General features: G+C 40.4%; 1 protein-coding gene across 1 annotated transcript in view; it reads right to left on the minus strand.

The window, feature by feature from the left end:
• Positions 1 to 13744, minus strand: part of LOC307254578 (ephrin type-B receptor 1-like) — a gene marked incomplete at both ends in the record, with an annotated part of 78275 nt that overhangs the window by 5260 nt on the left and 59271 nt on the right. The window contains 7 exons of the mRNA XM_080033011.1: positions 2225 to 2374; positions 2895 to 3042; positions 3768 to 3835; positions 6546 to 6793; positions 11375 to 11572; positions 11873 to 11931; positions 13188 to 13293. Coding sequence (XP_079889137.1) covers positions 2225 to 2374; positions 2895 to 3042; positions 3768 to 3835; positions 6546 to 6793; positions 11375 to 11572; positions 11873 to 11931; positions 13188 to 13293 — 977 coding nt within the window. The remainder of the gene's footprint in view (positions 1 to 2224; positions 2375 to 2894; positions 3043 to 3767; positions 3836 to 6545; positions 6794 to 11374; positions 11573 to 11872; positions 11932 to 13187; positions 13294 to 13744) is intronic.

Consider the following 13744-nt stretch of genomic DNA (forward strand, 5'->3'; position numbering starts at 1 on the left):
TGCCTGTGCCTGTGTGTGTGTGTGAGTGTGTGTGTGTGTCTTTATGCATATCGGCTCGCATGTGGTGAGATTTAGTGTGTAGTATGTGTGTGTGATTTTAGGTGTGTGAGGTTCATGCATAGTTAATGCCGCAGCAGACCCTCGTTAGCTGCCGCGGTAACACACACACACACACACACACACACACACACACACACACACACACACACACACACACACACACACACACACACACACACACACACACACACACACACACACACACACACACACACACACACACACACACACACACACACACACACTCCCCATCATTATACACTGCCTGAACCCTTATAAAAGTGTCTCTGTCATTAAATGGGCTCGCTGTCATTACCGCTGCATAGACTTGCTGCTATTTCTCTGGAGCAAGCCTTAGGGAATGATGGGTGAGGCTGCCAGGGAGGATTTGAGGAGACACAGCAGGGGGAAGGGAGAGTGTGAAATAAGGGGAAATAGATGCTTAAGGTGAAGTGGATGTCAGACAGGAGAAACAGGTCTGTGCTGAGAATAATGAGGGAAATATATCTTTTTTCAGTTGCAAATGTTGAAAATGTTTGTCTTTCTAAAATGTAGAAGGGGATAGTATGAGTGATTCACTCCTCATCAATGGGATAGCTAACCATATAGAGCCATTTTCACAAATAGGTTACGGCTATAGTGTGTAACTTTTTCATATAAAAGGAATTCTCTCAGTATGAATTTCTCAGTGTGGCAGCGTTTACAAACTGGAGTTGCTCCCCGACACTGGCACAGGAGCTCAGAAAAATCCCCAAAAGCGCCCAACATTTTTTTAGGTGTTGATTCTACTGCTAAGAAAAAACATGGACGTAAAGCAGAAGGTATAAAATCCATGTGCAATCACCACAGGCTTACTTCATGTAAATGTGCCCACAGTGTTAATTACTCAGAATTTCTCACGGGGCCTACAGAAGTTACGCACTATAGCTTTACGTTAGATTAAACATTGCCGAGAGTGTAGCTGTAGTCTGAAAAATATGGCTTGACTGCAAAAAAAACAACAAGATGAAACAGCTCTTAATATTTCCTCGAGGAGAAGTTAATAAGAATATTTTCCAGGCGATAAGCACAACTGAAGCCTGTCAGCGATGATTTGGAAGCTTTTCCGCCGCAACATAAATGTATCTTAAAAGTTGAAAAATCGTGACAAACCGGAGGCGTGTAAAATTCCCAGGCTCCTCTGTGTCAAAGCCATTCGATATATAGTTTCCGAAAGCAAGAATTGGGGTTTAGAGCCTCGGCGCTTTGATGTGGGGTTTAACTGCCAAAAGTAACTATAATCTGTGTATCACATTTCCTTCTCGGAATAGGAAACCTTGAAATAAAGAAAAAATGTCAGCAATCCGATCTCGTGGAACCTCCCTTTTCATGTACTGTACATGATCCCCTTTAGGTTTAAACAGTGCAATTGAATACTAAGCCTATGGAATGGATGAAAGAGAAGAGCTTTTTCTATACATTTGAACATGTGAATAGCAGAGACCTGGTGCATTATCTAACCGTTTGTAGCCTAAAAAGCATAAACAAATATAACCTCAGTCCATTTACTAACAGCATGGTGATACCAGAACAAAGAAGAAAAAAATACAAGGCATAGCGAAAATTCTGCAGCGAAATTGATCCGTGTCTGTGTGTAGGTAATTGGAATAAAGTTGTCAAGAAAATGAAATATTCCCTGTACGAAAACACCAGCTGGAAAGGAAAAATGCGATGTCTTTTTGGTCTGATGTTCCAGGGAACAAACACTTATGTGACACTCAAATTGATGTCCTCATTTTCCGTGTATTTTCCCAGACATGCAGGCACCCTGCTGCGAGAGACGGCGGAGGAAACAAACAAGCAAGGCCCAAACATATGCACACACACACACACACACACACACACGAAACAGTGTGCAACAAAATAAATGGCTAAACTTACACATACAGTCAAAAACATCAATAAAGACACAAGAGAACAAAAGAAAGACTTTATCTATCATACACACACACGGTGACTCACACACACACACACACACACACACACACACACACACACACACACACACACACACACACACACACACACACACACACACACACACACACACACACACACACACACACACACACACACACACACACACACACACACACACACACACACACACACACACGTGACTCACATCTTGGTTACTCATGTCCCAGTATGGCCTCTCTCCATATGCCATCACCTCCCATGTGACGATGCCATAGCTCCAGACATCTGAGGCAGACGTAAACTTTCTGTATGCGATGGCCTCCGGGGCCGTCCACCGCACTGGGATTTTACCGCCCTGAAAGAAACAAAGAGAAGACGGATGAAACATTGTTGGAAAGAGAGAGAAAAAAGGGGAAATGTATTTTTTTGCATTTTAGTGCCAGTCTCCTTGACACATAGTGCTAAACAAAAGCCATTGCCAGCCCACACCGTATAACTACCACCATACATCATACACATTAAGGTGAGGACTGACTGTTAAAGTAATGGTCATCACAATCATCACCAGGCACAATGATGAGAAGTGTGCAAATACAATTCTAACAGTAACATTACACTGAAAAAATTATATAAAATAGCGCCTAGGTTTTACCTAAATGTTGTAGCTCTTGGCTAGTGTAATAATAGGTATAACATACATCTATTCAACATACATAGATATGTTTATTCATTACGTATCACTACTAACGGACAACAGCCATTTCCCCACTGATGAAGAGCTTAAATTAGCAAAATTATTTTTGGTTGCATGCTTCCTTTGTATGTGTGTAGGTGTGTGTAGGCCTGTGTGTGTGTGTGTGTGTGTGTGTCCTCACCAGAGAGCTTGTGTAGGTGGGGTCAGAGGCGTCCTCCTCCAGATATCGTGATAAGCCAAAGTCGGACACCTTACACACCAAGTTACTGTTAACCAAGATGTTCCGCGCAGCCAGGTCCCGGTGAACATAACTCATCTCCGCAAGGTACCTGTAACATTAACAGGATTTATGGTGTGAATGTGTGTGGCATCCATCGCCAGCTACCTGGGCTACTATAAAAACGGTAGTGGGATTTAGTGTGTTCGTGTCTGTGTGTGTGTGTGTGTGTGTGTGTGTGTGTGTGTGTGTGTGTGTGTGTGTGTGTGTGTCTCTGTCAGGCTATGTGTGTATTATCCGTTGCCAGCTACTTTAGATAAAATAGGAATGGGCTTTAATGTTTGTGTTTTATTGCAGGTATGTGGCTAGCTACGATAACACACAGACAAGATCTAGAGAGTGTGCGTGTGTGTGTGTGTGTGTGTGTGTGTGTGTGTGTGTGTGAGAGCACAGTGTTTCAAACTGCCAGGCCAATAAAATGTGGTGCTCTTAACTTAAATAGAGTTTTTGTGTGTGTGTGTATGTTTGAGAAAGAAAGTTTTTGCAGGATGTTAAGGCAGCATATCTCATTGTTGCTGATTGAGTATAACACATGACCACACAGCGTTGGAAATCACACGATGAAATCTCAGCGTGGCAGAATTGCTATTGTTACATGAAAAATCTAATTTCACACAAGAGTCATTGAAAATGTTTCTTCTTCATCATTATGATAAGAATGAATTTCACGCTGCTCTGTGTGTGTGTGTGTGTGTGTGTGTGTGTGTGTGTGTGTGTGTGTGTGTGTGTGTGTGTGTGTGTGTGTGTGAGTGTGTGTGTGTGTGTGTGTGTGTGTACCTCATCCCAGACGCGATGCCTCTCAGCATACCAACCAGCTGGATCACCGGGAACTGCCCGTCATTTTGCTGCAAAAAAATTAAGCGTAACAGGATTGTTTTTCAATTTTTCCCGTTATCAGACTTTTTTCACTAAAGATATTGAGTCAAAATCTAGCAGTTGAAAAGATATTTCCGTATTTCACACAACATATCATGCCAGTGGCTTTTAAAAGGGAATAAGTAGCTTTTCAAAAACCAGATGACGGTTACATGGTACAAACTGTGGCTGTGTTCTTGGATTAAGACAGTGTGTGGAAAGACGAAGCACAGTCTGATCATTGCTGCTGCTGTGGAAAGGTGAATCAATCAATATTATGTCCCTTGGTCATGGGATCATTAAACCGCCTTCCCTTCTCACATTACCCATGTCAGAATTAGAGGGTTTTCCTCTGACAATTTGTATAACTTTCCTACATCTTAATTCCAGTTCTACAATTCTTTGGGTCCAGACCAAAAAGACACAGGCAGAGTTAATGCAGTCAGATGGTGACTTTGATGGTAGCCTTTTGCCTAATTTTCCAAATTTTTCCTTTTAGAAGTGGTGAAATAAACCTTTTTCTTCTGTTTCTATGCTGAACTGCTTAGCAACTTTTCCAACCTTAGTGGACACATTTTATAGAGGTAATTTCATGTTAACACAGTCAACAGGTGTTAAATAATGGTTAACAGACCTTTAGATTCACATGACAGTTTTGACAACTTACTTAAGTATTGCTTCATGCCGCACGACTATAGTTGGTCCTATACAGTATGAGACGCCAGATGACCTACTTATTTTCAATTTGAATCAAACTAAGCAGGTTGACCAATGCTTTACATAAGTGGCTTAAGACAATGAGAGTTCATTGAGCGGTTTGCCCCTCAGGAGAACAGTTTAGTTAACCGGAGATGATTTTTAAGCTGCAGTAATTAAAACAGGCGCTGATTCTGCGTCACGCTCTTTGATGATATTCCTCGATGGGCTTTTGCTGTCCCCAAGATATACAATGTGATATGATAAAAAAAAAAAAATTGTCCCTCGCTCATCACATATCTTTCTAATTAGGGGGATAACAATACATCCATTGTGTTATATATACCATGGATTGAATCAGATTTTTCTTTGCCAATACTGTCTTAATGTGCACAAGCAAACATAACATTTCTGAGGTGAATATCAGAAATCTAGAGAAAAAAAAACCAACATACTCTTGAGCTGGAGGCTTTCACTCTTTGACTTGTAGGCCAGACAGTTTCTTATAAACATCACTGACATCCCCAGCTGACATTGTTGCATTCAAAGGTTGTGTGTGTGTGTCTTTTAATTCACTGTGTGTATCAAACTGCGCCTTTGATGCCCCTTTAGCCTAATCCCTCTGCAGCCTTTCCTAGTAGGCACACAAACACAAACACACACACAGACAAAAGTATCGATCCCTAGAGTTCTTTTGCCTGCAAGATGGTCATGCAAGGACAGTAACGCCAGCGAGATCGATCACAGTGTGTGTGTGTGCGTGTGTGTGTTTGTGTCTATGTGTGTGTGTGTGTGTGTTTGTGTCTACGTGTGTGTGTGTGTGTGTGTGTGTGTGTGTGTGTGTGTGAGTCAGTGAATGATTTCTGAAGTCAAAAGAGGTCACACTGTGAGAACCAAACATCAAAGAGTTTTTCTTTCTGTATATAGAGGCGCCTGGAAAAGGAGGGCACGATCAAAGAGCCAGGACAGACGGATAGACAGACTGAGATACGCACACACACACACACACACACACACACACACACACACACACACACACACACACGCACACACACACACACACACACACGCACGCAGGATGAGGGAAGAGAACAGGAAGGAAAAGAGAGGAGAAAAAGGTTGTTTCTGTCTTTGTGTCTCTCCCTCTCCTCCCATCTCCATCTGTTATTCGGTTTGCTTGTTTGTTTGCTTAGACTTTATGTGAATTTCGCTCAAAGATAAATCTGCATACACTACTGCATATTTCACTGACATAAAAACACACATTAACACAAACAGTATGTACAATGGCTTTACTGAGTGTGAGTGTCCTTATGTCTAGCTCTAAGCCACTTTACAGCATTATGAAATTGGCCACCTGCTGTATCATAAATTGACAAAAACAATCTCGGCTCGATCTGGTGTTTTTAGCCGTTCCATACAACTCAGTCACTATATATAAAAATGCATATGGCCATTAGGTTTGTCCATTCTGTGCTAATGTAGAAAACATGGAGGTGCAACATTGCGGCGTCCCATTACTTCCACATTCATTTTGTTTGTAATATCTTAATTGGCTCATTCTGAAAAGGGTTGGCGGTTCGATCCCCGCCCTGCCACCTGTGTCATGGTTGATGTGTCCTTGGGCGAGACACTTCACCCACCTTGCCTCGTGTGAATGTCGATAGTTAGCCTGCTATCGGTGTATGAATGTGTGTGTGAATGGCAACGTGGGAAAGGAAAACAGATCTCCCTTGTAAAAGAGTCTTCGGTCTCAATGGGATTTACCTGTATAAATAAAGGTTATAAAAAAAAAAAAAAAAAAAAAAAGCAGCTTTGGACTGTATACTGTATAAGTATTGAGATTGGAGTTTTGCCGACGTTATGATACAAAACACACTCATGGACTTCCATTGCATCTGCCCAAACTGTGGATAACTCTTTTTTTAAATGTCATACAAAGATCAACAGTACACCGTTAACGAATGTACGCCTTAAACTGTCATTGGTAAGTAAGTCATTTACCCTGAGAAAGGAGTCCAGTGCTCCGTTCTCCATGAACTCTGTGATGATCATGGTGGGCCTGCTCTTGGTGACCACGCCCTCCAGTCTGATGATGTTTGGTTGGTCGAACTGGCCCATGATTGACGCCTCCGACAGGAAGTCCCGCCTCTGCCTCTCAGAGTAGCCCACCTTCAGGGTCTTGATGGCCACGGGGATTTCCTTTTTACCAACGGGCTTCAGGCGACCTTTGTACACCTCCCCAAACTCACCTGCGGAAGAAGAAGAAAACATTATAGGGCTGAAATGACAAGGAATTGTCTATATAGATGTAAGGCTTATCAGCAAACAGTATAAGGTTCACAGGGACAGGCAAGTGCATTGTTTGGGATGGCTCCTATGATTTCAGAGTGAGCCTTTTAATACATTATAACACCATAAAAAGGGGAATAAAATAAAGCATTTGAATCACATTTTATGAAATGGGACACCTGGGACATCAGTTTGGATGAAGTTCATACCATTTGGCTATCACCATATATAATTTAAAAATCCTCCTTTAGCCAAACCAGAGACACCATGTTGTTCTTAGCAGCATCAGAGTTGGGCAGTTATGAGAGCAGTGTTTTGTATGTGTTGTATTGTACAGAGGTCACTGCTAATGTCAAATAAGATGCTACTTAACATTATGGACCTGACCATATAAGTAATGGTCTCAGTATTGTTGTAATGGTTATAGAACATTTTATAAAATAATGACATCACCAGGATTTTTTTGTCAGACTTTAAAAAGGTCTAGTTATGTTTGTTCCGAAAACGAACAAGAATATTTAAGTTAAGTAGAGTACCTCGAATGTACCTCACAATTGTACTCAATAAAATCAAAAATCTCTAGTAGATTTCCTTGTTACTGTCTGTCTTGCCTGCATTGCTATATTGAACAAATTTGAACTGATTTTAACCTCTATGCCTTTCAACATGTTCAATGTGCAGATTTTTTTTTTTACAAAATGCCTTTTGTCAGAATGAATGCAGCGATATGCTCCTGCCTGGGGACGTGAAAATTGAATATCGCTTCAAAATAAAAGTCCTCATCCCAGAGATAAAAAAAAATCAGTGTGTGAATAATGGATGAGTGATGGGAATTGGATGACACGTCGCGTTGTCCTGTCTCACTGTGATCTGTGCCTCACATCTCAGCGCTCATTAAAAACTGTCTACTGTTCTCTGTCTGTGCTGTAAACTAGCAGGAGGAGCGATGGATGGATGGAGAGCAAAATAGGAAGGAGAATGGAAAGAGGATGGGGAGGGGGGGGGGGAAGGAGGGATGGGAGGTGTAGAAAGTGAGAAAGTATTTATTATAAGGGAGAAAGGTGAAAGAATAGTTAAGGGGTGGATGTAGAGGTGTATAAATAAAAAAATATTTCAAAGAGATACAACATAGCATGGCAACTTTTCAGGGTTTATTTCATAGGCACATTTATTTATCTATGTATTTGTTTAATGTTGAATTGAATGGCATTCAATACAGCTTAGAGGTGGAGTCAGTGATTCTGGAGAACGCTTGTTGTCAAAATCACCTTTTTTCAGCGTACACACAGTACGGACAGGTAGCTGTTCATGAAGAGATACAGTACATATCCAATGATTTTGATTACAAGCGTTCTCCAGAATCACTGACTCCACCTTTAACTATGCTGTAAAGAAGTCAACTGGCCTAGCAGGTGAAATACAGTATCATTGCTCCTTTCTATTGTAAATAAATGGTTTCAGGACTTGCCTTAAGTCAAATAAAGTGCTTTTTACGGGAGATATTTCTTACAGTGCAGGTGATAGTAACAAGGAAGGAGGAGAAAGAAAGAGGTGTTATCACAGATGGAGGGGGGGAGAGAGAGAGAGAGAGAGAGAGAGAGAGAGAGGTGAGATATTTTTACTATCTCCTTAGGGTGCTCTCGTCTTTTATCCTCCCTCCTAAATCTGTTGTTCTGCTCCTTTCCGCCTTCGGTTCTTTGTTTTAGCATCTCAAACTGTACGCAAACAAACTCTAAAAACTCCAGAGGGGCTAAACCGCAGATGCAGACCAAGAAGAAGAAGATGTTTTGGGAAGTATCAAAGACGTACAAGGAAAAGAAAAACAGAAGAAGAAAGTCGGAGAAAAGGGAAGAAAGAGAAAAAAAATCTGTGGATACATTTTTCCCTTTTCTATAGCAGTAGAATGGGGAGAGATTCTACTGTCTTTAAATGCCACATCCACCTTTCGCCCCAGCTCATATTTTCCCCCCCTTTACCGCCCGTGGTTTTTCCATCCGCTCCTCTGTCACCTCTGGCTGAGGTGAGAAACCTTCCTCGGAGAGAAATAAAGTGAGAAATGGAGGGATTACCGAAAGCCTCTCAGAGTGGCTCAACAGACTAAACCTGAAAGCGCATAGTCTCTCAGCGGTGAGGGTGTGAATCTGGTTCATGACCTTTATCATCAAGAGCTTCACGGACATTTGGGTTTTGGTGCAAGGGAAGAAAAAAAAGAGAAAAACCTAGTTTGTGTTGTTTCCGGTGGAGAACATTTGGAGTTTGGAGGTGTACGACAAAACACTAAGTAATTACTAAAGATAATGAATTACTATAAATTGTCAAACAGACACATGGCAGTATCGGGCTTGGGCAATTTGACCCTACACACCATGAAACAATATACAGTTTTGTTCATGCTTAGACAGAGATGGCTATCCATTTTATCATCATTCACTACTCTGATTTTGTAAGTATTTTTATTCAGTGAATTAGGAAAAGAAGAGATCCTTGGGTGTGGCCTACCTCCGGTGTGTGCATTGTATTCCAACTAAGTGCTTCATACACAGATTATCAAAAGTATAGAGAGAAAAAAATGCTTTTCACTACTATGATGAGAAGTTGTTTTGGCAAAAATATGTCCGGAGAAAACCTAAGAATATACCGCAGGCCCAGACTGACTACTGAAGGGAAATGAAAATTGAGCGGATGAAGGCGGTCGGTGCCAGGCTACCATATGAGTGCACTTTAAACTTAATTGATTCTATTTTGACACAAGGATTCTCTACACGTCACAGCAAAGATAAGGACCAATCTAGTTTATAAACTGCGCTGCCTGGCAACATCTAACATTAATCCAAAAAAAAAAGAAGCTGACAGTGATTTTTTTGGAGGTCCGGAGCCCTGAGGCAGTTCAATGCTGTAAAGTGTACACTCTACAGTATGTGTGGCATTGAGCTTTCATGAACAAGAGTCAAATTTTAATGTGGAGATGATATACAGTACGTGCCTGCCTCTGTGAGACCTTGAATTAGTTATATATTCCTGGAATGTATGCAAAATTCCACATTAAGCATTAATATCCCCTTTAAAAATCTAGCCATGACAAGAAATGATTATTTCATCATGTTCTGGTATTCTTCAGTATACTCTATTCCCAATAGTTTTTGAATGCATAATGCAAATGAAATAATGATTGGATGTGTGTTTGATCTAAAGGATAGAACGGTAATAGCAGCAATTAATACAGATTTTTGATAGTATTGTTTTAGCCATTAGTGCTTTAGCCTTTACAATAACGTTTTGTATATCCATGTTCTTATCCTATTTCTGTTAACCCATGTAGCCCTGGATTTAATTCCAGACAGGGTTGGATAATAATGTCACTGCATCACTCCTTTTTGAAACCTATTTATATGAGTATGACATAGTCACCTGGGTTTTTAGCAAATGTTCTTTTACAAATTGTATGTATGATGTATGTATTAATTATTTATTATTTTTGTACGCGGCTTATGCTCAATTCTGTGTTTCAGCTGATTGGACCAGTTGCAAAATAAGGCGCTTGATCTAAGGACCTGTAAAGTTTTCCCTTATTTTCTGTTCCCTGTCTCCATCATTTTTTTTTACCTTATTCTACCCTTCAGCTGAAATGCAAAAAAAAAAACTCTGTCCCCCAAATATTTCAGGGGATGCTCCGGGATGCTCTTTTTCACATCCAACCCTTTCTCTATTTTCCACATCACACAGCATTTTCACAGTGAGCGCTCAGAGAGCCAAAGAGAATGCAAGAAGACTGTTTTAATTTATTCCGGTGAAAGTTTTCGGCATGAATAAAAGATCTCTCTCTCCCTCTCTCTCTCGACTTCAAAAGGAAAGAAATAAAACAAAAATAATAAACTGACATTGTGAGTTTCAAGATCTTTGTCATTGACACAAAAGTGTGGCACATTTGAAGAAAACGGATTAATTTACTGTAAGGTTAAAGCTTGTCTCATTAAAGAAGGGTTTACTTTTTCAAAGTTCCTTTCTGGAGCTGTTTATAGTAGAAACAAACAAGGACTGTGATTTTTCTTTCTTTAACCTAAAGAAAGAATGCAATATATTTATGGAATATTTGATTTTAAATGTGGAGTCAGTGATTTCGGGACATACTTGGTGTCAAAATAATTTTGTGAAAATCAGTGAATATCTTCTCACGATCCGCTACCTTTCAGTACTGTGTGTAGCTGGGATAAAAAAAAAATTTGGTTGTTAATACACAGCCTAGGGTCTGTAAAGTGGTTGGTTCAACAAAAGGTATGTATGTAAACAAAGGGGGCCCACCCTATCTAGCAACCTGAATGTATACAGAGCTTAGGCTGTGTATTAACACTGGATTTTTTTTTAGCACACACACAGGTTGTGGATCGTGAGGAGATATTCACAGGTTTTTGACAACAAGCATTCTCCAGAATCGCTGACTCCACCTTAAAATTACTCAAGATTTTTTTTTTTTTACATTTGTTGAGTTTATAAAAGCCTAACTTGAGCGGGTCATAGACATTAAGTCCATAAAAATCATCTACCTGATCCGATGACTTCCTCTATTTTGACACAGGAGGGATCTATTTCCTTGGCGAACTCCCTGACGGCCTCGTTGGGGTCTTCGTAGGTGAAGGGGTCGATGTAGATCTTGACCCCCGGTGAACTGTGACCGTCTGAGAGGGTGGGAAAGGTCACTGTGGGGGTGGTGCCGCTGAACATGTCTGGCCTCATAGTCACCTCTGATGGGGGAAAAATAGAGAGTCAAGACATAAAAATACTGTTATGGAAGTTTAAGGTCAAGCATATACAGTAAGTAAGTACATAAGTAAGATGTTTCTGCATCAGCTTAAGGGGATCCTAATACAATCAAATCAAATCAAATAACTAAGTAGGTAAAACTAAATGTATACAGCAATTTTAAAAAACACACTTATTAAGTTATTTACACACATGTGCAAATACATCTGAACAAATCAATACAATAAACATGAATTATAATACAAAAACACAGCACATAGTTTCAATATATGTGGCATCACCTCCTGTGTTGTACTGCTGCAGCTTGTCAGCGTACACACTCTCCTTTAGTGGCCTTCTTCTGCAGACAGAGAGAGGGTTTGGGGGGAAGGCAGAAAATACTGTTACAATAAAGTTATAAAATCCTAATTGGTTGTCTTCTCTTCAGCTGGGTTAAGGTAAAAAAAAATAAAAATATTGCTAAATGTCCAAAAACGACCTGCTAGAGAGAGAGGAAAAGTATTTCAGGTCTTCATTAGCATTTGGTGAATTGTTACCGTCTTGTGTTGTCGGCGCAATCAACGCATTCTGTACATTTCTAATGTGTCAAATTGTGTGAGGTCATGGGGGTGACAGAAACCTCAGGCATTTCAAAAAGCCCTGATCTGCTGTATTCTAAAGCAAAACATTGTATTTATCTCAAGTGATTGCAAGTTTGATCCTCACAATTGAATTATGTCTAAATATTTAGTGTCCAGCATTGAAGCGGTATGTTTTATTCAATTTGTACAAATACAGTATGCAGCTGGGTATGATTGCACAAAAAGTTAATCTATTTTATACCTGATAGATTCATTCTTATTTTGTTTTCCAAAATGTCTCTCGAAACACCCAGATTATTCTTAAATAAAAAAATATGTTATGTCCCAATTCACGCTGCTCAAAATGCAAATGATTTTATGTGATTTTATGTGTTCATTCATGGCTCAAGCTTAATTCTTTTCAACCACATCTCACGGTGTCCCTCGGCAACAGATAGAGTTTTTTTGCTCAGTTGTCATGGTGATTGCTCAGTTATGATCACGTGACCAGAGTATGGCGCTTGACATGATAACAGATGGTCGTATAGGGGGTTGGGGGATCGTCAACCTGTTAGCACGTGACTGAAGTATCAGACTGTGAGATGTGTGGCAGAAAAGCTTTTGCAAATCATCATAATAGGCCTTTTCCCCCCAGACGATAGAAATACATGTCACGGAATGGGATATCAAAAGGTGTAAATTAATGATGGCGGATTTTAACTGCTTTCCGTTTCAGGATCCTATAGTGTTATGTACGCTGTCACGCTTTCACACTGTCTTAAGTGAGTGTCACACATTAATAAAAAAATTCTAATATATGCAGACACATTCCCAGATGAAAGAGGATCCCTGTTGAACTCTGTTAAAGTCAGTTAATGTTCCATGCCTCTTTTGAATTACATTTTTGGGGCAGTTTATAGGATATTACATCTACCAGTTATGATATTCTGATATTCCTATGGCGTGTGTGTGTGTGTGTGTGTGTGTGTGTGTGTGTGTGTGTGTGTGTGTGTGTGTGTGTGTGTGTGTGTGTCACCTGGTACAGATGATGGCAATAGCTACCAAGGAGACGATACACACTCCACCCACTAAAGAGCCTGCAATCAGGGAGAGCTGCTGGCCCAGCTCCGACTTATACTCATCTGCAGAAACACACACAAAAACACAATCAGACACACACACATTGAGATATGACTTAGAAATTGTTTCAGACTCACACACACACTCACACATGAGCATTTCTGGAAAGAAAAATATTCACTTGGCAATTTCTGTCTCTGTAACAGTCACACACATATGAATTACAAGGCTCATTTTATATGACTGCAAGCAAGCACACACACACACACACACACACTAGAGCAGAATTTAATTGCTGCACAGCCGGATTTTCACTCTTACTCAACCTCTCAAATTCACACTCTCAGTCCTGCACTCTCTCTCTCCTCTTCACCATAAAACCCACACACACACACACACACACACACACACACACACACACACACACACACACACACACACACACACACACACACACACACACACACACACACACACACACACACACACACACACACACACACACACACACAC

The sequence above is a fragment of the Ammodytes marinus genome (genome assembly GCF_949987685.1).
Source record: "Ammodytes marinus genome assembly, chromosome: 8".
Lineage (NCBI taxonomy): Eukaryota > Metazoa > Chordata > Actinopteri > Uranoscopiformes > Ammodytidae > Ammodytes > Ammodytes marinus.